This window comes from Salminus brasiliensis, chromosome 8 (assembly GCF_030463535.1).
Source record: "Salminus brasiliensis chromosome 8, fSalBra1.hap2, whole genome shotgun sequence".
In the NCBI taxonomy this organism is placed as follows: Eukaryota; Metazoa; Chordata; class Actinopteri; order Characiformes; family Bryconidae; genus Salminus; species Salminus brasiliensis.
The window spans coordinates 7,806,661-7,834,402 of NC_132885.1; the positions used below are offsets into that span (position 1 = coordinate 7,806,661).

The 27,742-nt window shown below is 41.0% G+C and overlaps 1 protein-coding gene across 1 annotated transcript; it reads right to left on the reverse strand.

Moving 5' to 3' along the window:
- Nucleotides 1-675: 675 nt before the first annotated feature.
- On the reverse strand, nucleotides 676-27,230 carry cbsb (cystathionine beta-synthase b). The gene is made up of 15 exons (XM_072685485.1): nucleotides 26,384-27,230; nucleotides 18,367-18,702; nucleotides 16,571-16,677; nucleotides 12,689-12,823; nucleotides 11,506-11,585; nucleotides 11,158-11,362; nucleotides 10,457-10,548; nucleotides 9,746-9,871; nucleotides 8,556-8,640; nucleotides 8,248-8,353; nucleotides 7,903-7,980; nucleotides 7,016-7,150; nucleotides 4,441-4,549; nucleotides 2,628-2,712; nucleotides 676-1,865 (listed from the first exon to the last, which is right to left on the reverse strand). The coding sequence occupies exons 2-15, from the start codon at nucleotides 18,693-18,695 to the stop codon at nucleotides 1,729-1,731; spliced, it is 1,809 nt and encodes a 602-aa protein (XP_072541586.1). The 5' UTR covers nucleotides 18,696-18,702; nucleotides 26,384-27,230; the 3' UTR covers nucleotides 676-1,728.
- Between the last annotated feature and the right edge of the window lie 512 nt (nucleotides 27,231-27,742).

The window sequence follows — 27,742 nt, forward strand, 5'->3', positions numbered from 1 at the left end:
TGAACTTTATGAGGCAATATATACTAATCAGCCATAACATTAGTACCAATGAATACTGGGTAGGTCCCTTTTGAGCCACCACAACAGATCTTACCATTCAAAGTATGGACTCCGCAAGACTTCTGAAGGAATCCTGTGGTATCTGGCACCAAGACGTTAGCAGCAGTTCTTCAAGTCCTGTAAGTTGTGAGGTGGGTCCTCCGTGGATCACATCAATGAGCCTTGGGTGCCTTGTTCACCAGTTGTCCTTTGTTGAAGCACTTTTGGTAGATACTGACTACTCCATACCAATAACTCCCCACATGACCTGTCTGATGTTTTGGAGATGTTCTGATTTGTCGTCCAACCATCACAAAGTTCTTATCTAAGCGGATCAGATTCTTCAGCCTGGCCATTTTTCCTGCTTTTAACACCTCACTGTTCACTTGCTGTCTAATATCTCCCATCCTCTGGCAGAGGTCACTGCAGATTATGAAGGTTATAAATATTTTATTTTTTACTTTTCAGTGGTATTAAGGTTATGTCTGATCAGTGTAGTATACCAGTGGCCAACAATCCTACTCCTGAAGCTCTACCAGTCATCCTGCAGACTTTAGAAGATCTAGATATAAATGAAAAATGTTTATTTTGTGCCCTCTTGTGGTCAAATGAAGAAGTACAAGAATTGGTCCTCAAGAGAGAGAAAAAAGATTTTATTTTAAAACTATAGCAAATTCATTACAGCATTCAACAGATCATATCAACAAACAAGAAAAAAATCAAATGAAGTTACTAATATACAGTAAAGACACTTTCTGAGAGCCAGACACACAGCCTTGTCCACATTTAGGCTCCTGACAGGAGTCTGCAGACCTCATATCTCACATTCATCCCTATTCTACAATCCTGATCCAAACAAACATGCTCCTCTTTAGTCACTTTAACCTGCTCATACACTCAGATCCAAGCACATAAAAAGCAAAGTCAAAAGAACAGAATAAAAAGGAGATAAAAGAATAAAACATTGAAACATTCAAGCCCGCCGTAGCCAGGACCACGGCGCACAAGCAAGGGCTGACCCTCTGGAACTATTTACACACTCGTCCGCTATCGCAGAAGCTTTCTGCCAAAAAAATTGTTGATACAAGTCAGTCAAGGCTGTTCGCTCAGCCAAACACACCTGTGCTGCACCACCAGCCATATTTACCACAACCAGCCAAGGTCAACCACAGGCTTGAATTATCCAAGCATGACTGGAGAAGGCTGATGATTCTGCAGTGACTTTTTACAGGTCACAAGGTGGCGCTAATCAGTCCTTCAGGAGGATGGTCAATTTTAAAAGCAGAAATGAGAAAATAGCAGCATCAAAAGTGAAAAGTATAAGTTAGAACAAACCCAAGATAATTCATGCTTTTATATCAGTATATACACGCTGTAGAATTTGGTAGTGACAAACCTGCACAGCTTCCTTCTCTGATTGTAAATAAGGCTACTCTAAAACAATCAGCCGACAGTAAACTTATGACTAATTATTTGGCAAAGCAGAGCAACCCAGTCTGGATCAACAACACTGACCTGATCTCCAACAACAGCGAATCAATCATTAGGTTCACATATGCGTTTATATAAACAGAAAAAAGAGAAAAGTAACTAAAAGTTACAGCCTCTCTTTCTGTAGTACGATCTTCAGCTGCTTGAGCGTAGATGAGAATGCGTGTGCTCTGAAGGTGTATCGTGATCAGAAAGCAGTTACAGGTCATCAGGGAGCGAGCACTCGGACAGTGTTCGCTCTCTCCTCTCGCGAGTGGTCACGTAGTTCAGCAGGTCGATAGCTGTGACAATGCCAAATACCATCTGCTTCAAGGTGGACGACCCATCAGTCATGACTACAACAAACAAACAAACAAACAAACAAACAAAGAAGGTAAACGGGCTAAACTCATTAAATTCACTACATGTGCAATTTTTCTTGGACACCCCTTCTACTAATGAAGTTGCACTTTTTGCCGATACAGAGGTGCAAATGCACACCACTTATCTAATCCCTGTAGAGATGTACTGCCAAAAGCACAGGACTCCCCAGAGCAGATAAGCATGAACCTATTGGCACTGTGCCTAATGCCAGGCATGGGCTAGAGGGGTATAAAGGGGGGGTAAATCATGAGGTCAGATGAGAACATCATGAGAACAGATAAAAGAGGCAACTGCCATATGAATAAACACCCAAGACCGTACACTACTTACATACTCTTAGGTATAAAAGGAAAGATCAGGACATTGAGAAGTTTATAATTTCTCCCACAGTGCAAAATAATGTCTAGGAGACTATTTTGTGAGAAGTGTGTGTGATTAATCTGGAATATAACTTGCACAAAGCTAATTGGTGGTCAAAACCTTCCCTTAACCATTAGCTTCACTAGCCTCATAGATCCAGTGCAAAGCTTTGGAAGCATTGTTCTGACTCCAAACCGGTCTTGGCTGATCAACTACATTTGGGGTAGGTGGGAAATCGGTGTGATTATTTCGCCAAAATAACCTTTAAAAAAAAAAGGGTCATGACCAAAAGATCGGCAGCGGAGAGCTCAGTGCAAACTGAGTAAATCGAAAAAAGGGTTGAGGCTGAAAACTCAGAGTGTGAGATTACTTACACTGGATTTGTTCGTGCACCACCAGGGCGAAGTGATCCGTCTCCAGGATTCGGGAGAGTTTGCCCAGATTATCTGTGAGACGAACCTGCACACACACACACGCACAGTCAAACTTAAGAGTCCATATGACGGTCTATTGTGGATCAGACAGCGATTAAGCCTAGTCCTAGACTACACAGCACTTGAAATAGAGATTCCCCACTGAACGAAAAGTCTAGTACATTCATGGTATTTAGCTGACTTACATGGTTACTTGTATTACACAGGTGGGCCAATAGTAGTGTTCAGAGTCTTGCCCAAGGACTCTTATTGGTGCAGCAGTGTCATCCAGGCCAGGAATCGAACCACACTCCTACATATTGTGGTAACTCACTGGCAGGTAGTGGTGTTATCTTTTGCACCACACCAACCACACGAGGACTATGACTCAATATTGATTCCCTAACTGTAAAACAAGTATAGAAATCAATCAAGTAATTCTAGTTCGTTGCAGTCCTCTCCAAAAAGGAAACTTTACAGGAGATAAACAAAACCCCTTAATTAGTCATTTTGGAGCATTTATATTTGTCCATTCATCAAATTCTGACTCAATGTAAAGAATTAATGCCAGATTTACATCATGTCAAATGGCTTGCTGTGGTCCACGGCGTTGCATGAACCTGCTGGCTGAATGAGGGGACACCGAAAGCAAGAGCAGGCCGAAAAGCTGCAAGCGAGCTGGAGTACTCACTAGGCTAATGGCCGACAGCGGTCATTTAATGTGCCTGTTGTTGCTGTGGTCATGAACTACCCCTTACTTGGTTAATATGAGTGTTTAAAAGCAGGAAATGCACATCAACGTCCTTTTTTTTTGTTTTGTTTTTTGCAGAGAGACGCGCTACTGCCCAGCATGTTTTTGTGCCCAGCATGTTTTTGTGCGTTTCCAGCAACTTCAGCCACACTAAATGACCACTGTAACAGCTAGAGTCAGCCATTAGCCTAGTGCGTACTCCGGCTCACTTGCAGCATTTCCGCCTCCTCTTGCTTTCGGTGCCCCCCCAATTAAGCCAGCAGGCTCATGCAACACCATGGACCACAGCAAGCCTATCATGATCATGGCAGGGTCTGGGAACGTTATGCATTAGTTGGAGCAGTTGTGTTGGAAGCAGGGGAGAGAAAACGTGCAGAGCAGTGTGCCACGGCCAGTTTGGGAAACCCTTTGGTGAATGTGAAAGCAGAGCACACTGAGGGCGGGTTCACAGTTTTTAAGCCGGGCCGGGCCGGGCCGGGCCAGGCCGGGCCCCCCCCCGGTCAAAATTAAACCCAAAGCTATTCTGAGAGTTTTTGGAAAGCACACCCAGCTGCCACATTGTGTTTTTGCTACATTTGCTTCATCATCATCCAACAGCCTGGACAGTTCTGCTTTACTTTCTGGACCTGAATTTGCCATCTCTAGTTAGGTTCAGATGTAGGGTGTGGGTGAGTGACTAAATATCTGTTCTACTGTCCTTCACTTCATCTCACTAAAGCCTGAAGCTTCTACAGCAGACCCATGATCTAGTTCACTAGTTTATAGAACACAGAGCGAAACCAGCTTCCTGCTGCTGTGGGGGGTGAGAGCGCATGTGGTATGGGAGGGTACAGGCAGGAACACATGCGCTTTCCCAGAGAGGGTGTGTCTGGCAGTGTGCCCAAATGTCAGTGAGCCTCTGTGTGTTGATCTTCTGGGAGTTTTTTTGAGTGTGAGGTGTAAGCAGAGAATTTGTTTGCCGAATGAGTGTGTGCACACGTGTGTGTGCATGCGCACACCAGTGTGTAGCAGTTTAACTTTTACCTGTTTGAACTGCTTGTAGAGCACCTTGACGACGGGATCCGATGGGCTAACCTTACCAGCGAGCACAGAGGAGAGCATGTTGCCCAGTGTCACCATACCCAGAATCACTCTGCAGACAAACGGAGAAACACAAACAAACACACACATTAATACTTTCTCCTTTGGACTCAAACATGACCAGTGTGTGGGTGAAGATAAGATAAGATAAGATAATCCTTTATTAGTCCCGCAGTGGGGAAATTTACAAGAGTGAAGACCTGCCGATTCAGCGAATTTCACTCGCAGAGGGTCTGGATGCAACTTTATAGCCAAATGCAGCTTCTGGCTGAACAAGGGTCAAGAACTCAGCACAGCTCTGCTTTTCTTGTTGGAATCTCAGTTTTTAAACTCTAAATTTACATATTTCTTTTTTCCTTTATTTACATTTGAAAAACTATCAATTACGTAGTATTTGTAGACGTTTTGTTCAGTAGTTTAAGAATTCAGATCAAGTGGATTATCCTAAATGTACTAATATTATACTTCTAATTCTTAATCTTGTAAATTGATTAGTTTTGAAATGTGATTCATTGTGAATATTCATTTATTTTTAACCTAAGATGGATGAATTATTTTTTCCTTATTTATTTATTTATTTTTTCTTTATTTACAGCCATCAGGTGCCCAAACTATAATTTGGAAGTAGTGAAGGTGCACAGACCTGGCATATTAGAACCATTTCATACACTCGTCCTCAATCAAATTGGGTTCATGCTGTTAAAACACACAGAGTGGTTGTGTACACTGGCTTTCAAAGGGGAGAGGGACTACTTAAAATAGTCAGGCTAAAAGTAATCTCTTCTAGTAAAGACATCAACACACGCAGAATTACAGGCATGAACGTTCACATTGCTGAATGCAGTATTGTGTTGATGTCAGCTTTACTTCTTTAGAAGGATTGCTTAAGAGAACACAAACAGCATGTGAAGAGAAACCTCGCTAAAATTTACTGCTGAAAACAGGAAAGAAATGTACAGTCACAACCGGGTCTATTCACGAATGATTTAATGCAAGGCTGATTATTCAATCCTCTGAGGTTGAAGGGCATTTACTCAATTTATGCACAAATTTCATTTAAAAGGCACTTGAATAAGATGATACCCAGAGGTTTTTATATGAAAGGAACAACCTCAGCTAAACCTCCCTCTCTATAAGGAGACCTCATGTGACCTTGAGCACAGTGAGTAGATACTCTATGACCCGACTCCGGAAAAACTTCAGATTGATCAAGGACAGACAGGTGAGGGAGTATCTTGACCAGTCTTCATAGCCTCGTAACTCTGGATGGGAGTCATGTGTAATCTGTACATTGCTGCAATTGGAAAGACGGCTTGTCAGGAAATGTTTGGAAAAAAAAATGTTCGCAAAGATATTCATAGAAACGGTGGGTTTGGCGTGCCGGCAGTTCGTAGACTCCAGAGGGCTAATTATTGAAAAGGCAGACTTCTGGTTGACAATCAGCTGCATGTTTCTGCAAAAATAAAAGCTTTCCAAGCTTCAGAATTCATTTTTCTTGACTTGATAAATGTTGATGTAAGTAGTTTTGGGCCATTAGTATTCAGCTGGTGTTTTACGATGAAAATAATGGATTATACATGAATAATTATAATAAATAGAAAAGTCACTGATTTACTCATTCAACTGGCTAAGAGTCAGATTTTTTTTTTGTAATTAGATTTTTTTTGTTGTTGTTGTTTAAAACACAGTATCTCTATCAATGCTGTAATTTTCCATGGTGTAGATCTCCTGTTTGACAACCACAAAAACCACCTGACTCCACATTCCAGGACCTTGGTGATAGCTCTTATCTGCTTTGTAGCAGTGGCTGCAGGGCACCAGAGAAAATGTTCCTTAAATGGGCCATCTTGAAGCTTCAGTGGCATCAATCATTTTTATAAATAACCGTCACATGGTTTCAGAAAGTACATAAACAAGTCTACCTACAATTTACGATCTTTGAGGAGAGGCTCTGATGATTTAGGCCTGCAGTTTGTACAATGGCAAGTGTCACATAAGCTTTTATTTGCTTGTTTAAAATAAATAAATAAATTAATTAATTAAAATAAAATAATATTGATTTGAATTTGATTTCAGATGCAGTCGATCATCAAAACATGTCTTTGCGATCTGATGTGCGCTTTAGTTTACAACAGGAGATGCTAGGCTAATGATTCTAGCAAACACTGGATTTAGATTGTCCCCAACCTCATCTTGGATGTTTAAAATACGCACCAGCTTTATTTACTTGTTATAAAGATAGAATTTAGTTCAAATGCTTTCATCATATTTAATCATTTCTAAGGTCAGAACATGTTCTAAACCAGATTGCTTTTGAACACATTGACATGTTATGTAGGTGGGTTTTAAGCCTAACATCTAACTAGTCCTTGCTGATTGACTGCAACTGTTCCTTTAACTAATTTGGCCTTAAGGCTCCGGAGCTAAACTAAGGGGTAAAGGGGAAACTGTAGATTTAATTGATAAACCTGATCTGACGTTCATAAGCTTAACAGTGTACTTGAGATGAATAACCTACCCAGACTCGTCCACAACAGGAGCCTGGTCAAAAGCCTTCTCCTTCAGGATCTTAATGGTGTTTTTAATATTGACCGAGGGCAGAACTGTCAGAGGGGCAGACAGGCGCAACTCCTGAAGAGTCAGATTCCACCACCTAGAAAGACATCAGAGACACAGAGCGAGAGAGAGATGGTAAGACCACACGTCCCACACATCAGGGTTGGTGTTCAGTACCTAGCTGGACATTCCAGGCACAGGCCCACATGCTGAACGACTGTGCCTATGTTTAGAGCCGCTTCTCTAGCCAGCAACACACTAAATTTGCCGAGAGGAGTTCAGATTTACACAAGTATGAAATTCTAGAAGGAGTAAACGGTCTATACCCATATTCCAAGATTTTTGTGTCTGTTTTAAATGCAGGCATTTAAGGAAATAAATAAATATATGAATTATCAACCAAAACCAAACAAACAAAAAAATAAGTAAAAAAAATAATTCAATAAATAAAATTACCACCCTGTTACAACTTCTCTATAAATACTGTGCTGTTGCTTGAAATTACATCACATTAAAAGAAAATGACATCACAAAATTAATAAATAAACAATACACTGCTTATTTGTTATTTTATCCATGTTAGGCCGGTCAAGCTCAACCCAATTAATAAAAGGTTTAATAATACCATTAACGCAAAGAAATTTATATTTCACATTGATTGAAGTGTACCAACTTAGGAAGAACTGTGGCCACTTTTGGAGTGAAATTTAAAAATGCCTCGTCACATTTTATTGTAAAAATGGCTCCCATGTCCGAATAAAAAGGATTATGAGGATTTTTTTTCCCCATGAGGTGAGAAAAATATGAATATCGTTCTGGTTAATATTACTGTGCGTTTCCATATCTTACCATGGTTTGTTTACTATCAGGTCGTCTTCTCTGATGAAGCCTTTTTCACACATCCACTTGTCGCTGAGGAATTTGGACCTGCGGAAGGATTTACGCCCTCTTCGGTCAGAGATCACTACATGCCTTAAAAATTCACTGGTCAGTTCAACACCATTCTCATCATGTTTCCAGAAATCTCACTAGGCTGTGCAATTTACCATTACAAAATTTCAGTATGTTTAACTACCCAGGTGTTAAATATCAATTTCTTTAAAAGCTGAAGTTGTCTGTAAATGGCAGAGAGGTCCCCTGAGGACAGGGGTCAGATCATATTATGCAGCTGAAGCTTGAAAAGAATCAGCTTACATGTAGTTGCGAACGGAGTCTGGCAAAAGGACGACACAGCGCTGGCCCTCTTTCAGCTCCTTGGCCACGGTCACTGCTGCAACCATGGCTGAACCTGAACTACCACCTACATACACACACAAACAGAGATTAAGTTTTGACTAACCCCTTAAATCTTACGGGCTTGTATGAGAGTCTACACCACACTTCAATTCCTCAGTTTTGTAATAAGTGAATAATATCCCTGTTAAAGGATTGATGCTCATACGCTGGATCATTTAATGCCATTTTCACTCATTTCTAAGCAAGTATCCATAAGGAGTTCATACCGCACAGTAAGCCTTCGTCTCGGATCAGCATGCGTGACATGGCAAAGGACTCTGCATCATTGGACTTGTACCAGTTGTCCACCACCTGCCAACAAGCGAGCAGTGAGAGGGTTAATAGTTCCCCCTAAATAATTATTGCAACATTCACCCGAATCAAACCCAGCAACATGGTGGTGATCCATTCAAAGTCTTTATCCCATTTAAAAGCTGATAGAAATAATTAAATGTACTTTTTTGCTGCTTTTTAATCACTGTACGGCTCAAAGAGTGCTTAAAGAACACTGACTCATTACTGAGTGTGTTATTAGTGCTGTAATTAGAGGAAGTGTCTAATATTAATCCCGGTATTCAGTATGGGAGAGTATTTGAATAGCAGTTTTTAAGAATCTGCCACTACTGATGCATTTTACCAGCATGTCAAATACTGTCTACCCTAAAACTGTCAAAATATCAATACTTAACTGCAATAGATTCTGACCGGGTCATATTGCAATGAAAACACTCATTACTGTTTTGTTTAAATACTAATAATTCAAAATTCAATAAAATAAAAAGTATATAGTCCCAGTCAAAACATGCAAAAACCTTGTATCCCCATTTTTGTTGTTTTCAGTTTGACATAATTTAAGTACTGAAGACTTTTCTTATATTTGTGTCAGACTTCATGAGGACTAGACCAATGGAAATGCTCCAAAATGACTTGAATTAAAATTATCTTCCATTGAAAGTTAAGAAAGTTTCCTTCTCTCTGTAAAATTGCCTCATATTTTAATTATTTATTATTTTTTCATATTCGAATCAATAAATCAATACTTTCAGCTTTCCTCAGATCAAGTTCTCACATATAAAAGTCCAACAGCAGATTTGAGAAATTAATCCTGAACTAAACGAAAAATGCTCTTCTGTTAATGGTGTAAAGGGGTTAGAAAGTGTCACAGTACCATGGTACATAACCAAGTTACCAAGATCTTTGCCGATGGCCTTGTATAAGAGGAGGCTTGATAAAAGACACTATGTAAACAGGACATTCCATTTAGCAGAGAAAGCATTTCCAGGACATGAAGAGAACATTGCTCATATTATCTGTATAATATCAGAGAGTAGAAATACTGGGATGAGCTCCTCACTGTTCTTCTTTCTTACAAACACATTCATTTAATAAACACACAACTCCAATGGTTCATACTTACAGATTTATCCATAACAGTGGGGATGAAGTCATATCCGATGCCCTCCACCTCATAAGAGGTCTTATCGGACTTATTAAGGTCCTCCGGCTCTGCCAGGATTGAGCCCTCGGGGTCAACACCAACAATCTAACATCATAGATGTCACAGATGTCACATCATTACATTCTGAGCAGGGATCATACCAAGCACAAAACATGATGAATGGCAATACAGACCATTTTTTAATCTGGTAATAGAAAACGTAAACCCTGATGTTAAACAGACCCCACAGGTGTCAAACCTCACGTCACTTAAACCAAATCACAGTAAGTCAGTTGTTATGTAGATTCTTTATATAGGCTACTGCCCTGCCATTGTAACGTATGCGTTTATACAGAGGGAGTGGACTAATACCATCAACCTGCCTGCCAACCACAGCTGATGACTCACAGCCATGTGCCATGACTGCATTACAGTCATTATAAATTATATGTTATAAATACTATGCAATTAAGAGTCATTTGCAATAATCTGTAAATAATACTGTTATTGCTTTTTTTTTTATTCTTATTTATATTGTGAATATAGTGTAAATTATTTATCTACATTTTTTGTAACTGAGTGTCTTGCTATCCCTTTCTGCTGCGACACTGAGACTTGACCCACTGTGGGACTAATAAAGGATTATCTTATCTTATCAAAGGTGTTCGATAGTATTGGTCGGAGCCAAACCTTGACGTTGGGGCACTTTTCCTTCAGCTTGCGGGCAATGCCAGTGATTGTGCCACCTGTGCCAGCTCCAGCCACCAGCATGTCAATTTTACCTGTAGGAGCACAATGATGAGAGTTACAAATGCTAAAAAATACTTTTGCATATTTAAGGGAGAAAGGAAGAGAGGTTTACGATAAATTTAGCTTCATAATCTCGAAAGTCAGGATTGGCGCCTTGTCTCGGTTTCGTGTCATATTTGGACACATATGCTTATACCCTAAAATTCAAATGGTTGAAATCTAATTTTCTGAAGTTTATAAAAAAAACTATTTGGTTGCAGGTGACTGTCTGAATGTCTAACATTCTCAACTTCTAATCAGATAACAGATAATTAGGAAGGTAAGATCATATAAAACCAGTCCAGAATGATGCACAGAGCAGTCGATGATTGTAAAACCTTAAGAATTAAGCTGTAACCTAAGGAATCTGTGTGTAAAAGGTGGTGATTAAATGTCATGGAAAATTACAATTGTACAGAAAATAGATTGTAGCAGCACATTTTACTTATTCAGTAACTTTCATGGTTCTCAAAACACCCCAAAATACCACTTGCTGGCTACAGTATTTAAATCTACAGTGTATTCCAAAATATTATTACATACAGCATACAGTTACAAAAATATTATAGTATTAAATATTATATAAAACATCGACACATTACCGTCACACTGCTCCAGGATCTCCTCAGCAGTGGAGTCGTAGTGAGCCAGGGGGTTGCTGGGATTGCGGTACTGATCCAGGATGTGAGCGTTGAGAATTTCGTTTTTCAGACGCCAGGCCACGCCTACGTGAGACTCGGGAGAGTCAAAGCGAGCCGAGGTTGGGGTTCGAACAATCTCCGCACCAAGAGCTCGCAGTACGTCCACCTAACAAAATACACAAATTACCTAAAAACCTATTGTTTTCAAAAAGACATGTACAACAGATGCACACATCTGCCCCCGTGTGTTCAGCTGTATACTCTGACTTTATCCAGAGTTTCAATTGCAGGATTCTCACACACACTCACCTTCTCCATGCTCATTTTCTCAGGCATCACGATGATGCAGCGGTAGCCCTTTACTGCCGCAGCCAGGGCAAGGCCAATGCCTGAGAATACACACATGCAGAACACACGCAAAACAGTAAGAAATCATGCGTTAAATATTTTAAAAAGAATCAGGAGCCAATATTCAAAATATATTTGTTATATTAGAAAGCATGATGTGTTAATTTGCCTTATGTGACTTTGTACATTCTGTGGTGTGATTAACGTGCACATGCGCAATGCAATGATGATGCTAAAATGATAAATTGTGCAGTCCTAACTTGGATGTACAAAAAAAACAAAAAATAAATAACATGACAATCACTTCATAATTAGAATACAAAAATAATATAAAAAGGCAACAGCAAGATAGTTACAATAATAATATATAATAATCTTTCTAAAAGATGCAAAGCAACCAGTAATTTGAACAAAAGACAAATCATATTCCTGTAGGCTCCATATACTGCGAAGCCTATAGAAAGGGACAGCCAGATCACCACAGCAGTGTGTAGTCTACCAAAAATAAATGTAAAAATGACCCTGTAGCGTTACTTTACAAATTACAGGCCTGATGACCATAGTTTCCAGACCATTAGAGCTCAAGTTCATTAATTTGTGAATCAACCAAGATAAAATATTAGATTACATTAACATTTAGAAAAAGTCAAACTGAAAACAATGGTCTATTGGTCATTTTGCTTGTCAGTCAATTCAAGCTTTCCTTTAACCAAGGAGGTTTTTGGGGTCATGCTGATCAACAGAATATACCAGTATACAGGACAACATGCCTACAGCTAACCAGTAGGTAAAATGCATCAAAGGTACACAGATGAAGTCCAATGCTTAATGGTAAAAAGTATATTAATGTAGCACTCAATGTCAAAGATATAGGGGCGGTTCCTGGCTTTTAACGCACCGGTTGTTCCAGTTTGCACCGCTTTACATGTGGCTTTCGATTAATGTATTTAATGTCACAAAGCCTAAGGGGTTAAAATAACCCCATACATGAACCCACACACCCCCACACACGCCCATGTGACCCCTATATTTAGAATGTGCTTCCAGTGTTGAAGTGAAAGATGATATTTTGCCTGTGCCAAACAATTGTAGACTATGTGCCAATCCTTCCCTTGGTACAACTGGTCCACAGACACACACAGACCTGTGTTTCCAGAGGTGGGCTCAATGATGGTGTCTCCAGGTTTGAGGATTCCAGCTTTCTCTGCGTCCTCCACCATACGCAGACTGATGCGATCCTTCACGCTGCCCCCAGCGTTGAAGAATTCACATTTAGCCACTGCAAAAACACACATCAACCAACACAATCATCAAAATAATCACCACCACCACCACCACCACCATCACATGTTAAACCATGACTAAGCCATAAAAAAAAAAAAAAAACAACTTTTAAACTGTTAAATCCATTTTTCACAACCTCACTCAACGCTAATTGGGGGACACATCTACCCTGGACATTTTCTATAGGCCACAGACACCTACAGTATTCACTACTGTCTCGAGGTGCCCTTTGTGGCTGGTTGCTGCTGCCTACCTGCACTCTGGACCAGTTTCTCACCCTGTGTGAATTTGGGCATGTGCAACTCCTTCAAATCCCTTTGTGTTTTTTCCTTTTGTTCTGTCTCTCTTCCCCATGTATCCACTTCATCCAGATATCCACCCACCTGCTACCTACTTCAATTCTGTCCTGCTCTAGACCTTTGTGTTGATTAATTTTCAGCAAGAGGATACGGCACAGCTGTACATAGACTTTAATTCAGTTTTACCCCCCCCCCTCCTCCTCCTCCTCCTCCTCCTCCCCACTCACAATAGGACAAACCTTGCATCCTGCACTTACTCACATCTTCATAACTAATGACCTTCTTTCACATTAAGGCTGGTTCATACCTAGCGCAGACGCAGCAAGACACGGCATGTGTGCCATAGCACTGGACCATCTGCGCTGCTCGATGTTCATACCTCTTGTGCAATTAAAAAGGAAACGGAACTAAAAAAAAAAAAAAAAAAGGAACTAAAAAGCAATTGTTGATCAGCAACATACAGGAACTTCTGCTGAACCTGGCTCACAGGCGGAAAAGCAGTGGCATGTACATAATTTACATTTACTACAAGAGGCAGCAGTGTTCATTTAGCCAATTCGTTTAGCCATATATTCTACTGCCATTTTGTTGTGTTGTGCTTGATTCTTGATTCCCCTCAAGAATTACCTCCAGTTGATCTTAGGGAGTTTTTTCTGCCAAGAGACTCGAGAGAATAAGTTGCTTTGTTACATGATCCGCTGTACAAAGCGCCATATAAGAAATACATTTGACTGATTACATCAGTAATTGAACATTATTTTGACATAATTGACTACAATTCTGTTTTTAAAGGCCAAAAGGCTAAAACAGGCTTGAGTGAATAGTAACTATAAATACTATAAAAGTGTTAATTGTTACTGTTTTTGCTGTTGTATAGTAAACATAACACGACCACTCAGATAACCAACTGCTCACATACACATGGTAAACTGGCAACCATTCCAAAGCCCTTCTGTTCAGACAGTGAGCTAGTGAATAATCTGTTTCACATGAGCTTTCTAGAAATATCCTGGTTTTGAGCTTCGTTAAGCGGTTCAGAATCATTTGGCTTTGACTTCCACACGGTTAAATAAACGGCTTGTTAAATAAAAGAGGGGCTTAAGCAAAAGCCTGTGATCCATCTGACCCGTTCAACTGAACCCGCTCACCCTCAGACTAGAACTAGCTCCAGTTACAGGCCAGCCACAGGGCTCCTTCACAGCCACACCATTCCTAGAGTTCCTCTAACAAGGAACCAGACAGGTGGCAAACGGACAGATCGCAGATCCGTCCCCCCAATGACTGTCCAAATGTTTATGTTTGTTGTGGTCTTTGTTTGTCGGACCCCAGGACGAATAGCCGATATTGTGATAGCAGCTAATGGGCATCCAAATAAAACAAACACACACAAACAAACAATTTATTTAAAACAAATCAATATTCTTATGTATATGTAGGTATGTGTGTTTTGCTAAGTTGCATAAAGCAAAATACAGATAGTAGTAAGGTTAGGTCTTTTTATTCATTTATTTATTTAAAAATTGTCTTTTTATTAATTTTTAAAACCTTATTTTACCATCAATTTTGAGCAGTGCATCAGGCAGAGATTTCCATTCTTTTACGGCTCTGTAAATAACTGATCTACACATGTAGGTGGTTTTTGCTCCTGGTACTTTTAAGTAATTTTTTGCTAAATATCTTGTAGTACATGTTCCTTTCTCTGTCATTTGTTCCAATTGATCATTAAGGCTGGATGTTTTAGTTCATAAGCATTCTTTATGAGTTCCACAAGGATGGCCCCACCTTTTCAACCTTTAACCACTTTAGTTTGTTGTGCATTTTATTTATACTTGTTCAGTATGAACACTGCAAGACCATTCCTGCAGCCTTATTCTGCTGTCTTTGTAACTTTGTTAAATGTTTTTTGCTGCATTTGACCACAGTGCTGCACAGTAATCTAGTTTAGATAACACAACAGATTGTATTACTATTTTTAAAGAGTAAAAAATGCTGTGCATCATCTTATTACAGCCTGTATGACTCCAAGACTGATAAGATAAACATGCTCCATTCTGATAGGCTGGGCTATACTGTGCCCCTATCAAAAAGCAGGCCTTATAATTTTAGTGTGAATGAGCAGACGTAAACGGCTATTAGGTTGATTACAAAGATATACAGAAAGTAAGCAAGTGTGTTAATATGTGTGGCTTTAAGTGTGCTTAAATGTTGAAATTGATAAAGAATAAACATTAATTTATTAATAACAGAAATTCAAAGTGTGTGTGGCAAGTTCCATCAAAGCAATACAGATGAGAATATTCCATGAAAATGCAGAAAAAGGATCAGACCCACTATATAAATACTGCGGGCCACTGGTAACTCTAAGAATTCCCATTTCCCAGCCCCTCGTGACAATCCAAATCCGGCTTGGTGCCGACTCGGCCCTTAGCAGTCTTCCTGAGATTTACAACTGCTGCCAACTTTTGATTCCCCATCTCACCAACCTTGCCAAACGAGTCTCATATCTCCAGAAGACAGAAAGGTTTTCTAAGCCCCATTGAAAAAGGAGGGGTTAAAGTGATGTTGTTGATGTGCGAGTGGACGAACAGCTCAGTAAGTCCCTGTACTGGTTGAAATTTGATAAAGCTTATCTTTGTGAGGGAGTGTACAAGAGTACCAATTTTGGGTTCATTGGTTTTCTTGTATTTGGCAACAAATGCGGTCGGTCCAGAATGTTCCGGAAAGCTACAAATACCTGTCCTGTTCCGTTTCCACCTCACTGATTTTGACAAAAACAAATGATAAACTTTATTTTTTGTCCTCTCAGACTTAAAAGGTAAGCCTAGATCAAGTATTCATCTTTTATTCCTAAAGTATTATTAATTAGTTCAGAAAGCAGATTCTTTTATTAATAGGACACCAAAACCCTGCAAGATGACTTACAAGGTTTCTGTGAGTGGTGCCAACAGCAAGTGCAGTTGGACAGTATGGTGGACCTCACAACTGTTCTGCACAAGGGAGAATGGGGGTTCAATCCCCTGCTCAGGCAGGAATCCGGAGCACCATCAACATAACAGTATCTACCACAGTGGAACCTTATATTTTACCAAGTACTCTTGATAATGATAGTGTAGCGGGATGGTGATGTTAACTGGAAGTCTGAGGAGCTGCTAGTATGGGAAATCGAATTGCTCAAGAACCATATTAACACAACCTCAAGATCCTGATCGTCACCATCCACCCTTTTTTTTTTTTTTTAAAACCTCTCCACACCAACCAACCTGCTAAATGGCACTCACCCATATTACATGATTTAAAAGTAAAACCCTGATCAAAGAACACCTGACAGCAAAGTCAAAGAAAATTGAGGAAGAATCTGGTGAGTCTTCATTATCTACTCATCATCTACCCATTCCTATCCCAAGGAGTTAGGACCTGTGAAGCTTCAGCTGATCCATACTCACAGATCTCACACTTCAGCCCGAAGGTTTTTGGGATCTTGTTGATGCGGACCATCGGGGTCTCCCCAATTTTTCTTAGGATGTTGGGAAGAATGCTGGGCACTTTCGTCCTGGTTGAAGATGAAGCAAATTACTGTTAAACATCTTGAGGAGATCCTTAACAAAAATTACCCAAATAAAACATTGACGAGAGTGCTTCATAAAGCAGGATTCTTCAGGTTCGTCCAGCAAAGGAAGATGTCAGGGAAATTTTTAGATTTCTTCATATGCATAGAAATCGGACACAGAAGCTCAAACTAATGCCAAGCAGTCAAGAAACCCTTTCAGGTATCCATGACATCTACATGTTTTTGGTCACAGGGCATTGGTAAGCATATATACATGTTCAGCCCAAAGTTAAAAGCAGGACAAAAACATATGGAACCAAATTTGACTTTATATATTTTTAGATACAATTGCAAGCAAAGGTTTGGGGCATACGTGGCCTTTTTTACTGTGAATAGTTTAGAGAGTAGAAGACATTTTAAGAGAGATTACTGCATTATTTTTCAAACTTTGTCCCAACAACCAGCAGCCATGTGCTCATCTAAGCAGCTGCCCACAATGCAGAACAAGGTTATTAGGAGAAAGTAGGTCATTTTCAGGTGGCTGTCTCCTCCGTTTGTAACGTAATTAAGACATGGCAGTTAACCGGAACGGTAGAGGTGAACTGGAGGTCTGGAAGACCAAGAAAACTAGGAAAGGAGCAACGTTGGAGAAAAGGGTCATTCACACATTTCCAACTTCATGAGTTCTACAGCAGGACAATGATCCTAAACACACCTCAAACTCCACACTGGACTGAATCAAGAGTCTCAAGCCGAAGGTAGTACATTGGCTCTTACAGGCCCCGAACCTAAACATGGGGAAAAATCCCCAAAACAGGAAAAGAAAGGCACTAAGCTGGCTGGAAAAAAAAAAAGAAAAAAAAAAAGATATTTGCCAAGGTGGGTTTCACAAGGGACTGACCAATGTTTGATTTGGTCTCTTTAGTACATTTAGTAAAAAGAAAGAGTTTTAGAAGTAGGTGGCTTACACACTGCAACCAATCAATGGAGTATAAATATCACTGGATCAAAAAGGTAGTCTATGTCTGGCTCACTAATAAGACACTCGCAACACTCGCCAAGAGACACATGTTCAGTTCTGTTCAGGCACTATGATTCTGCAACCTACTTGGCGAATCATGGAGTCATGCTGTTGCATGGGGGGGGGGGGGGGGGGGCACTGTAAAACAGGTTATTTGAAAATAGCGCAGCACATTTAATCGCCACATGAATCAGTTTACAAACAAAGGCTCCGGTTACGATCTTTAACATGCCCATGCGGGACACTGGTGTTTACGAGCGCATAACTCAAGGATATGATATCTGGGGAATGTTTCACAACAGTATTTTATACAGGGCTAGATTTTAAGTAGACCTGCTATACTGTAAAGATCACTGCTCTAAATCTATTCCTTTAACTTCTCGAGACCCTGCGTCTTCATATGGGGACATTACATTTCTGCTTCTCTTAATTTTTTTCAACTTTGACCCTTTGGCCTCATATGAGGACTTTGTTTTTTGCAAAAATTACTTCCTGTACAAGTTCCAAGTTTAGTTTTTATACTTGTTAGGTCCTACTAATCCCAAATGGAAGAAATTAAAAATTAACACCAAGCAAAAGTTTGGATCTCAGGAGGTAAAAAGTGTGAAAAGAAAAAAATAATTGTCATTGGGACTCGACAGCTTCCCAATCATGTTTATCCATTTCCTCACCGAATGGAATGGTCATGTGGCGAATCCACGTTCGGCCCACCAAGCTTCCAAGTGCATCTGCTGGCCAGATCTGGACGGATCCATTTCCTCTCTATGACGCCCTCATCTCCGTTTTTTATCTGCTCTTCGTTCTCCACTATCTTGTGAACCGAGCCCTTCTCGACACGGTGACTGTTTTCTTCCTTCTTATGAGCCGAGCCATTGGCCGTCACCTTGAGGGCATCTTTCCCGTTCAGTACAGCCTCCTCGCTCAGGAGCGCCATCCCTTCCATGTGTGGGCAGACCGGAGCCAGAGCGGCAGTGTCTGAATCAGTAGGGACGGAAGGCATGACTCACCTGTATGAGAGAGAAGGAAAATATATAAAAAAAAATGAATCAATATAGTGTCCTAATAAACCCCAGGTTCTCAACCCAGTTCACAGTTCTGTTTGGGTGGTCTGGTGACTGATTAGCTGAGGCCTCCTAGAAACAGTTCGCACCAGAACTATGAACTACCATCACTTTTGTCATTAGGGAAGCGATTCAGGAAGATTTGCTGCTGCACCAGCAGACTAAAAAACAGCATCTGTCCCTAGTCGTTTATATCACCACTGTTCAAGAACACAGCAGTAGTGCTATAATTGCTTGATTCCTATTTAGCCTTTCTGGTTAGACGCCAACTGCATTTCACTGGCTTGTATTTGTGCTCGCTCAATGACTTGTTGAATTGAATCAGAGCTAATCTAATCCAATTATACTCACTGAACGGATTCAATAGAGGATCCAAAGTGACACATGGAGTTAGGTAACTTTCTAGAGCAATTACAACTTTAGTTAACTTTTCTAGTTAGTTTAGCAAGGTCCAGTCTGGTGAACATTTCCTCAAGCCAAGGTCTAGAACATCTTGCAACTTGCACTATAATTCAGTGCCATATCCTGTATACTGAAGTAGCTTAGTAGGTTATACTGACATTTTACCTACTAAACAACTGACTGTTCAAACTTTTCCCTTTTTAAGAGCCCTTTTGACTGGCTTTCTTCCCTGACGCACAGACTGGAAGAGTCAAGTGTGAGGAGTACAATGCATGTGAAAGGTTTGAGAGGTTCCCGGGTCGTTAAACTTGCACTGCAAAAGCTAGAACATTTACACCACCTCAAATTACAAATAAACAGCAGACAGGACACCGTCTGGGTTCGGACCCGGACCACGGTGCGCCCATTAGTGATCTGTGCTCTTGAGTACTGATTGCATGGTTATTGGGAGATCCAAGGTTTTTGCATGACCGGCAGGGCCTTTACCCTCCATGAGAGAATTACTAAAGATCCTTTTAACATCCATGTAATAAGTGGCCTCACACTGTCTCTCTAATCCGATAGTGGAGACAACCCACACTCTATTCCAGCAACCAACATCCCTGTAACAGGGTGGTAACACTGCTGTTTACCAGCCCCAGGTCCGCTGTTCCCCCCCTTAGTCTGATTTAATAAAGCCTAAATCACAATCATAACTGAATCCACGTCAGGAACACCTAAAAACTGAATAGACCCATTATCCCCAAGCTCCCACCAGACCAGTGGAGCACTACTGCAACAACCTGGCTACAACCTGTCCGGATACAGAGCTGCATTATCCAGGTTCTTACGTAACGAGAACAAACCAGAACAGGTCAGAAAAGCAAGACGCTTTAGCTGAGCCAAGAGCACCAGACACACCCACCGACACGCAGCAACTCTGGCAGACTCGACTCCAAAACTCCAAACACAACATACACACCCCTCAAACTCCGCTGTGCTTCGTCAGGAACTGAAAGGGTAATCAGCGGTAATCAAAGGCCACAGCTCCAGCTCGGAGTTCAGAAATCTTTAACCTGAGGAATGTTATAGCCTTATTACGGAAAAACCCGAAACTTTGAGGGGTTTATGCCGGAGGCCAGCATGGCAGAGAGACGTTGGTAGATCAGACATGCTCAGACCTGCTCATTGCATAAAGAATGAATGTCAGCATGCATCTATTAGATCCTAAAAATGCACTAGTGTCCAAAAGTTTGTGGACACCCCTTCATATGAGCAAACTGAGCTAGTTTTCCATCAAGTCAAATCAACAGAATGGGATGGGCTTGAGTAAGTCATCCTCCGAGCAGCCCCTAGAGGGGGGATAAATCTCCCCCGGCATTGGCAAAGGAACATTTCAAGAATTTTCTGGAACGAAGGAGCTCGATCCAAAACCTTTGAGAAAAGTTGGGAGAAGAGCAGAATTAGCCTCCACATGCTGCCACTGGGCCAAACAGTGCAGGACAACAAAAAGATTCATCATTTACTGCATGTTCAAAAGTATACGGACACCCCTTTTAATGGGTGCACTGAGCTTCCAGTGCCAACACTGGTTTTCTGCAGCACACTCCGCTTGTCCAATCTCCTAAATAAATAAAAAAAATAAATAAAAGGAGACACTCTGGAGCAGGGACACATGATCCTAAGGTGCCCAAAGCAAAGCACCTAGCGGTACTGGGCTGTGGAGCAGAGGAACCATGTTCTTTGGAGAGATGGAGCTCCAGCCAAACCCTTTAAACCCTTCCAACATGTCGTGTAAAGCCTTCCTGAAAGATTTGAGGTTCTTACTGCAGCAAAAAAAATAAAAATAAATAAATAAATAAAAAAAATGGGACACACTCCTTTTTAATTACCCCGAAACTTGGATGAGCAGGTGTCCACAGTCTTTTGGTCATATACTGTACAGTTCCACATCAGAATCTGTTAATTTAGCTGTGCAGTAAACAGGTGGCCTCATTCTAGAAACCCCAGAGCACAGCACGAAGCATAAAAAAAAGGTACAGGTCAACATCCTTTTTATATAAATCTTTTATTGCACACTGAAAAGTGCGATTGCCTTTGACCTTAGTCCGAATTGTAAAGTCTGATTACCAGCAAATAAGGAGTCGACAATTGCAGACTTCCCATGGAATGGCTCCTGTTCCTCTCCGAGAGATAACAATAGTAGATAAAGTCCCTTTCAGAAACATAGAGAGAGAGAAAAGAACAGACGAGAGATGCCATTTGGTACATAACACACAGTTGTGTCCATAAGTATTTGGACAGTGACTTTTTTTTGGGAGTTGTATCTCTGTACACCAACACCAATTTGCAAGTCAGTGACTGCCTGAAGTCTGAGACTAACGAACATTATCAAATGCTGAGGTCTCACAACACCAGTGACCCAGTTTCACCCAGTTCCACTGGCAGCAAGATTTGTATATACCCAGATCATAACACTACTTCCACCATGTGTGACCGATGATACGAAATGGCATTGCTTCAGATCATGAACCTTTCCCCTTTTTGGCTCAGCGGTCTATTGGGTTGGGAGTTCAAACCCATGTTCTATGCGAGTGGGTAGGTGGTTCATTCTACCCTCATCACTCTTAAAGCGATGTTGGCCGACACAGGCTTCTATTAGCTGGGGTGGCGGAGCCAGGGATCTGGCACTTTCCTCAGAGCGTGTTGGCCGCCCAGCAATGCTGTATCGGTGGCTGTTTGAAAAGAGGCAGAGGATTACATCTTGTATGGCTTTTGATGCCACATTTATTTATGTCACATTTTTTTCCTTAATTTTGTTTTATTGTTTTTAATCTTGTTTGAATTTTTATTATGATCCAGTGTCGACCTGAGTAGGATGGGTTTCCCTTTTGAGTCTTGGTTCCTCTCAAGTTTTTCCTTGCCACTGTTGCCACTAGCTTGCTCAAAAGAGGCTCAGACCCAGATCTCTGTAAAGCTTCTTTGTGACATTTGTTGTAAAAAGCCTCTATAAATAAAATTGAATGGAATTGAATGTGTTAAGTCCCTACCCTCCCAGTGTCATGAGCAATACTCCCCTTTCCTTCCCTCCCTCATACTCAAATTAATCTTGGTTTTATTTGTCCAAAGAGTCCAATTCCAGAACTGGGCATGCTCAGCAGGTCTAATCTGGCCTTTGAATGTCACCAGGTTTACATCTTGACTGAAACTTGTCCCTTGATTATAGACTTTGACAGGTGATCAGTCGAAAGACCTGATGAAGAGGTTTTAATTCACCAAGAAATCTCTAATCATCTACTTCGGTTGAATCTACGTCACCTTCGGTTGTCTTCCCTGACTTTTGGTGTGCACCCAATGCACCCCCGCCACCCTACTAAAGTTTCTGCTCTCCTCCTTCACTTCACTCCACTGCACTGCATGACCTCGTTCATTTGCATCAACACCTCTTCAGACCACAAATTAAGATTTCCAATGAACAGCTGCTAAATACAAAATTCAACTTCAGACCATTTATCTCCTTCATTAAATTGGACAATTAGGGAAACAAGCCACACCTGACATGAAACTTGAGTAAATGTTCAAATTACTTCTGAGCCTGTGAAATGTGAATGGAAGGAAAATGTGTAAAGAAAATAAATACGGAGAAGGGCTGTAATTCTTAAACAGCCAATGCAATAACCCTGTTGAGATAAAGCTGGGAGTCTACACTTCAAACACAGCCTCATTGCTTTATTTCAGAGCTATTAGATAATGCTTGCCTCTGGATACCACAACAATGGCATCTCTGTCCAAATACCTACAGACCCAATTGTACATTAGACCATTTGAGTTGAAGTAGGGTGGGGCATTCTTATAAGTATTATTATTGACTATCCTTAGGAGGTTTTCACACCTACAGTTGGCTTGCTCTGGTCCGAATCACCTAACGAGTTTGTGAACTTTAAGTGGAGAACCAAGAAGAAAATGCTCAATGGTCAGACCTGTCTGGGACAGAGGAAGGCAGCCCTGTTTTCTGGACTAGTGCAGATTTCTGTGCGGTTTAACATGGAGGAACAGCAGAGCTGGCATTTGTTCATAGCTGTGGTCATTAAGCTGAGTTGTAGACCAGTATACCAGGTTAACTCCTGGAAACGGGAGCCAATTGGCTCAAACTTGTGGAGTGCACCTGATAGTTTGGTCAGATCAGGGTCAGGTTATGTTCTCAACACAAACTAACAGCTCCAAAGTTCATTTGGGACCAGACCAAGACCACCTTTTCTCAAGGGTCCTGATGCGATCATTTTGGTCCACATTTGAATGCAATAACTGTATTCACACCTGCCCAAACGAATCAGACCAAGGGTGGGAATGAACCAGGGCCTGATTTAACCAGTGCAGGTGTGAATGCACCCTTAGTTTAAAAATCAAGACTAAAAATGAACAATCCCTAAACCCCAAAACCCATCACAGTATTTAAGAGTATTTGACACACACAGTGGTCCTCTAATCACTTCATACTGAACACAACACCCTGCAGACCATTTGTCCTGCAATTTACATCTGGAGGAGCTTAGCAGGAGCACAGCAGAACCCACGAGTCCAAGAGCTGCTACCACTGCTGCCCTGTAAAACCATATCAGGCCTGAAATTACTTGCTTTAGTGTTTTACTTTTATAAAATCTCAGACTTTAAAAAAAAATAAAACAAATAAAAAGCCTCCAACAGACTCATCTGTCCACAGGCCGATAACCCATGGCCTGAATAAATGCAGAGATCAGCATTATTAGAGCCAAATTATTAGGGAGTGAGAGAACCAGGGAAACCAGCGAACTGTGCTGGACTCCAGCCCCTGTTGCCCACCTCGGTTTTAAAGGCCCGAGTTCTTTACCCAATAGTACGGCCCTACATGTGGGATTAGAGTATTCGCTGTTGAAAGTGAAGAATCAGTCACTAACTAAGCTTCCCACAACATCCAGCGCATCCCTAAAATACAGGAATTTTCCGTTCCACCTTAAATGATGCAGAAGTTACAGAAAAGGAACTCTCTGGACCTCTCTGGACGGACTATTACAGGTCACTTCACACTCCCACACCTCCATCACAAAAATGTGGTTCTTCTGTGCTATTGCCCAAAGATCCACATTTTTGTGATGGAGATGTGGGAGTAAACATAGACATAAAAGCTGACTGGAGTCATTTCCTGTTTATGTGAACCTTACACCTCACATAAAGGCAACTATGAGGAACGTACCAACGTTCAGGGCCTGAGCAATTTCACACTTTGTCTTGCATCATGTCTAAACAAGTCCACACATGGCAGTTGTACTACACACGTCCTTCACAGTCAGGAAGAGAAACCAGACTTAAGGGCTCAGTTTATCACAGATCCGTTCTTCACAGTTACGGCAAATGCCAGTTTTATGGACTCACTCAAAATGCCTCAAAAAGGGCCTGTATACTTTTATATGACTTTCCATGGATTTCTTTATTTCTGATATTTTTGAAGCTGTGTTTTTATGAGCATTTATTAAACATAGGTTATTCTTATTTTAAATAAAGTGAGTGGACTTTAAATCTAAAGTTTTAAAGACTTCTGAGCAAAAAGTCTCTTATAGATTTCCACAGGGCATCAAACATGACCATTTTACTGTCATTGACTATTATTATAATATAAACAAAGAAAAATAAGACCAAATCAATAAAACCAGTAAAAACATTATTTTAAAGCCATTTTTGGAATGTAAAAATAAGGTAGGGAAACCAACAATTTAAAAAATCCATTCCCGTGAACCACCATGGAGCATCTTACCAAGTGTATTGGTCACGTACATACATAGAATCAATATCACATAAAACCTCAGATCTCCAAAAGGCCAACTTTACAGGAGAAGGGAAAACGATTTTATTCCAAGTCATTTCTATTGGTCAATTCATCATGAAATTCTAACAAAGAACAAAGAACTACCAGATTCACATTGTCAAAAAGTGAAAAACTGATACTAAAAGAAAAGATTTGCTTGACAAGGTTTTTGCATGGCAGAGGTACAATGTGTAGTACGATGTTTTGCTAAATGCATTTGCATCAATCATTTAAATTATTTAATAAAACAAAAGTGAATTGTTTATTTGTTAAATATATACACAATGCTTGGGTTGGGCGATATGGTATAAAACATTATATCACAATATTTAGCACTGACAGCATCAAATATGCTCAAAAAGGCTTTTTTTTTAAAAATCACAATTCACAATTAATGATAGTATGATAAATATGGTCCATATGGTCCAATTGCCCACCTCTGAATAACTTCAGCAGGGCAGCTTCTTTTAGACAGAGGGGACAGTTTACCCCAACTTCATTAATGCATTATTTTAACAAGGAAAGTTGAAACACTCATATGAATTATTAATATGTTACTTTACTAAATGATAAATTCAATAAATAAAAAGATCAAAGGTTTTACCTTTATTACCTTTACTAGCCAAGTTTTAGACTTGACGCCTAGCCAGCCCTCCAGCCAGAGTGTTTATGGTAGGACCAGCAGGGGAGCAGTAAAATCACACACACTAGACTTAAATACACCTTATTCTCGATAAAATTTACAAAATAGCCTTAATTGAAGAATAAAAATGTGTTTAATTAATCTATGTAGAAGGTACTGACAGATTCACTAGGGCTGTGATTATAATAAACCTGCAACCTCAATGCAAAAAGGCACAGCTGAACATAACAGCTGGTTAGCTTTGCAATAATAATAATAATAATAATAATAATAATAATAAATACTATAGCAATGACATTAATTAGCAATACATGAAGGACTTTTAACCATGCAAGCCTACACTGAGTCATTCAATATACACATATACATTTAAGTAAAGCATATTAATAAAATCAGCACCTCGTTTAATTAATATAAGGCTGATAATCTTAATTTAGGACACCCTTCTGCAGGACCCCGGTTAAAGGAGCATTTGTACCCTGGATGATGCAATCGACACCAAGCTAATGCAGCCTGTCTGTATTAGAGATGCTGGGCTGGATCATCCCGTACAAAGCAGAAATGGCCGATCTGATGACCATAACATTGCAGTAAACGAAATATGAACATTTAAAACGATGGATGCATAAAAACACCCCCGTGTGAACAAAGCCCCCGTACAGCATGCGTGCCCCCCTGCACCGGCGTGATGCTCAGAGGCGCTGGAAACGCTCAGAGCGCAACACTGGGCTTGATTTCGGCTAATAAACAGAGGTTCCGCTCACCTGAAGGGTGTATAAGTTTGTCTGGAGCCGAGACTGGAGACCTGGTTTCAGTGATGACCTTCCTAAAGGCTGAACACCGAGCGAGTGGGAGAGGGAGAGGGAGAGGGAGGGAGAGCGAGCCCAGCTTCCCCAGCTGCTCACATGCGTTAAAGGGCCGAGCAGGCGACCAATCAGCGCTGATTGGCTACGGCGAGGGTGTCTGCTGATCTCAGCCAATCACAGGGCGGGATTTCTGCCGAGCCTCTGCGACGTCACGCAAAACAATCCGCCTTCCTCTCGTCCGGGCTGCTAGCTAGTGGCTGCTAAAGCGCGACGACAGCGACGATTTCAGCTGTTTTTCGAGCTCATTTCATTAAATATCCAGCGATAGTTGTGGGATTGAGAGGTAGACGCGATGTTGGCGTGTTTAACGCACGCGGTACACGTTTATAAAGCACGCTACGGCCCACGTTGTGAGCTTCCTTCCTTCCGTACAGCTTATCATGTGGGAGGGTTCTCTTTCTGTGACCTAGGAAGTTAGGGGTGTTTTCATAATTCACCCCCCATGCCCGACTAATACACTTGATGTCCAAATATTTGTGGACACCCCTTCTAGTGAATGCATTCAGCTACTTGTGCAACTTGTGCAGCTGGTCTAGTCCCTGTAGAGAAGCACTGCCAGTAGAGTAGGACTATCTGGTGCAGGTACACATGGACCTATTGACACCATGCTGCTTAGAGGGGTGTAAAGCCACCCCCCAGCATTGAGCTGTGGAGCAGTGAAGCTACTGTGTTCTCTGGAATGATGGTGGTTGGTGCTCCATCCAATACTTTTGGGATGAGTTAGGGGGTTGGAGATGAGGTGGGGTGGTGATCATCCAACATCCTGAGCTCACTAATGCTTTTGTTGCTGAATGCAATCAAATCCTCACAGCAATGCTCTTCCAAAATCTAGTAAAATACTTTCCCTAGACAGTAGAGACAGTTACTCCCACAAAAGCAGGACAAACTTTTTGTTAAAAAGGTAAAGGTGCATGTATTTGTCACTGTACAGTGTCCTCTGCATTTGACCCATCTGTGGTAGTGAACACACACACACACACACACACACACACACACACGCACTTGTGGTGTGGGGCAGTGAGTACAGACACACACCCAGAGCGGTGGGCAGCCAACTCCAGCATCCGGGGAGCAGAGATGCTCAAGGGCCCAACAGTAGCAGCTTGCCGAGCCCGGGAATCGAACCCACTACCCTGTTATCGATAGTCTGGCGCTCTAACTGCTGAGCCACCACTGCCCCATAGTAGCTGTTTTAGAACACGTGTCCCAATACTTATGGCACAGCCTCCTCTTCTTCTTAGATATGTATTGTTGCTG

Bases quoted from the DNA above. Each gene is read 5' to 3' on its own strand.
- cbsb (XM_072685485.1), bottom strand. From the start codon at position 18,695: ATGCCTTCCGTCCCTACTGATTCAGACACTGCCGCTCTGGCTCCGGTC. The intron at 9,872-10,456 runs GTTTGGCTCCGA...CTATGATGTTAG, and splicing joins AAAAGTGCCCCAACGTCAAG to ATTGTTGGTGTTGACCCCGA. The intron at 4,550-7,015 runs GTAGGTTATTCA...GTTTGTCTGCAG, and splicing joins CCTGTTGTGGACGAGTCTGG to AGTGATTCTGGGTATGGTGA.